Below are 2,500 nucleotides of genomic sequence, written 5' to 3' on the forward strand. Positions count from 1 at the left end.
CCAAAGATCCTTACTAAAAAAAACAATATCTGGCATCTATTTCTCTTATGTCTATTCTAACTGGATACCAGCTGTGAAAAATAACAATGTGTAAAATTCTAATATTTATGCTAAATCATACATATCCTGATAGATATGCTTTTTGGTATATACTGGTCTAAAAAATCCTATACATTAATTTAGTGTCTATGTTCCCATTATACTGAGTACTCCATTTAACATCATCACCTGAGAAATACATTGGCAAGTGACTACAAACACTGACAGTAGTGAGAGATATGGTACAAAATAGTGCATACACCCTTGATTTGTTGACCTGCAAAACAAAATGGCCGATTAGGAATGCAATCCTTTAGTAAAATACTGAAATATGAAGGTAACAACTGTCTTGGTAATATTAGCTTGAATAAACACTTCAAAAAGAGCTGGCCAAAGAAAACAGTCAGGAATCAAACAATTAGTTAGACATCAGAAATGTGACATAATGGTAAAAAGGACTTACAAAATAAAAATTAGTAGAAAATAATATGAATTACTTTTGAATCCATTTCTCCTACTCTCTGTAGTTCTTCCTTGTCCTGCTTCTCAGCACCCTGGATGTTGCCTCAATAGGTGACTTAGCCAGGCCTACAAAAGCAAGTTTAGTTATGGAGATATATATTCAACCCTATAATGTGTAATTTCAAGCATGTGGATTTTAACAGAAAACTTACTAGATACAGAGAGTGGTAAGAATGAATCATCTGAAGCATTGCTTGACTGTTCAAAGGTGGTGTCTTCAAAAGCAGAAGATATATCACTGATTTCACTGTTGTTAAGCAACCGAGATGTTCTGCTTCTGGTTCTTGGGCCACTAGACTGAATTTCATTATTACATTCTCTGTCACTTGTTTTGGAAGACATTGGAGTGCTACAGAATCTAAAACTAGTTCTTGTTATTTGTGGAGTCTCTGGATCTGATGGTTCATCATCACTCAGGGTAATTGTTTCCACAGTTGAGGACAAGGCACTCGCCACAACACAATCTTGAAAAGAGAAATGTGTTACACTTCTATGGTTGATGTAAAAAAGGGATTAACACCATTTATTACAATCTGAGAAATTGCTTCATGAATCCTTACACTACTTTTAATGGCAAAGATATTATTTGTTCATTATCTTATAGCTATAGAATAAAGAATCCTTTGATGAAACTTATTTTGTGAACCTTAACAGTAAGAGTGGAATGAAAAAAATAAATAAAATAAAATAAAAAAGGATAAAAAAAACAGTACATTAATACTGTTTCTATCACACAAGCCAAACTTTCTGCTTGTACTATTCAAAGCAATGGCCACCTCACCATTTCATAAATCAACTACTTTATCTTTCCTAGTATAAAAATGGATTTCTCTTTCCTTTCTTACCTTCATTACCCTCACAATAATTGCCTTCAGTGCAGACTTCATCATCACTTTCTAGATGAATTGTTTTCTCAGTCGCAGGTGTGTTTTCCCCAAGCTGAATCCTTCCCTGAGCTTCTCCTACTTGCTCTAATTCCTGCTCTGCTAGATTCATTGGCTTCCAGGAGCCATCAGCAAGCAACACTATTGTATCATCTGTGTTATTTTCCTCCAATACATTGAGAAAATACCTGAATGGAAAGAACATAAATGTGTAAATATCAAATGTAAGGTGATCTGATCTTATGGATATAACCATTCTTAAAAAGTTATCACCACAAACACTATATAGAATAAATTGTTAGAGTCTGCACAGAGCCATTCTTCAATTTGTGAACTGGCTGTTGGTTTCACTAAAGACCAGAAAAATATCTTATCTCTTACAAATGTCATGCAATTTATTGGACCATTTCAAGTTTTTGAAGAAAAAATATTTCTAATTCTTCCTCCTATCACTAACAAAATACCAGCTATCACATTCATTCTGAGAAAAAAAAAAAAATTCTTGATATCTATCTTTTCTTCCTATCTCTCTTGTGCCCTCTTCCTTCTTTCCCTATTCTTTAGAACTGCATATATTAATTGCTGACAATATCACTTTCTTAATAAAAAAAATATCAATATCTAAGATTAATGGGGGAAAAAAAAAGAATCAAAGGTAGAAAACAAAATATTTTCTTTACCCCTCAATATGCAGGTTCTTGTATTGGGCAGGTTCACGACAAACTGGACAACACCATTTAGGTTTTTGTTCATTCATCTGAATATACGTTGCAGCATCAAAACACTGGAGATGTTTGCAGGTCCAGGCACGGCAAGGGAGTTTTAAGCGGGTTCTACCAAGGGGACACAGCAAAGAGCACTGTAGAGTGGTTGGGGCAATTTCTTCAAGAGAAGTATCTTGACTCAACTTTTCTTTAACTGTCAAAGAGAGGAAAACTCTATATAAAATATCTGGGATATGCACTGATTACAAGCACTGAAATGTCTATTTCTAAAGGTTTAGTGATATGCATCCATGCTACTACTTCTACAAATTTTAAAAAAATATTGTGATT

The 2,500-nt window shown here is 34.0% G+C and overlaps 1 protein-coding gene across 1 annotated transcript in view; it reads right to left on the reverse strand.

Annotated features, from left to right (window-relative positions):
• LOC125041242 overlaps positions 1-2,500 on the reverse strand; it is an 11,224-nt gene that overhangs the window by 3,386 nt on the left and 5,338 nt on the right. The window contains exons 9-12 of the mRNA XM_047636080.1: positions 2,126-2,396; positions 1,407-1,633; positions 714-1,025; positions 537-627 (exon numbers count right to left, since the gene is read on the reverse strand). Of these exons, the coding sequence (XP_047492036.1) occupies positions 554-627; positions 714-1,025; positions 1,407-1,633; positions 2,126-2,396 (884 nt within the window). The 3' untranslated portion in view covers positions 537-553. The remainder of the gene's footprint in view (positions 1-536; positions 628-713; positions 1,026-1,406; positions 1,634-2,125; positions 2,397-2,500) is intronic.

Source organism: Penaeus chinensis, chromosome 30 (genome assembly GCF_019202785.1).
Source record: "Penaeus chinensis breed Huanghai No. 1 chromosome 30, ASM1920278v2, whole genome shotgun sequence".
NCBI classification, from domain to species: Eukaryota; Metazoa; Arthropoda; class Malacostraca; order Decapoda; family Penaeidae; genus Penaeus; species Penaeus chinensis.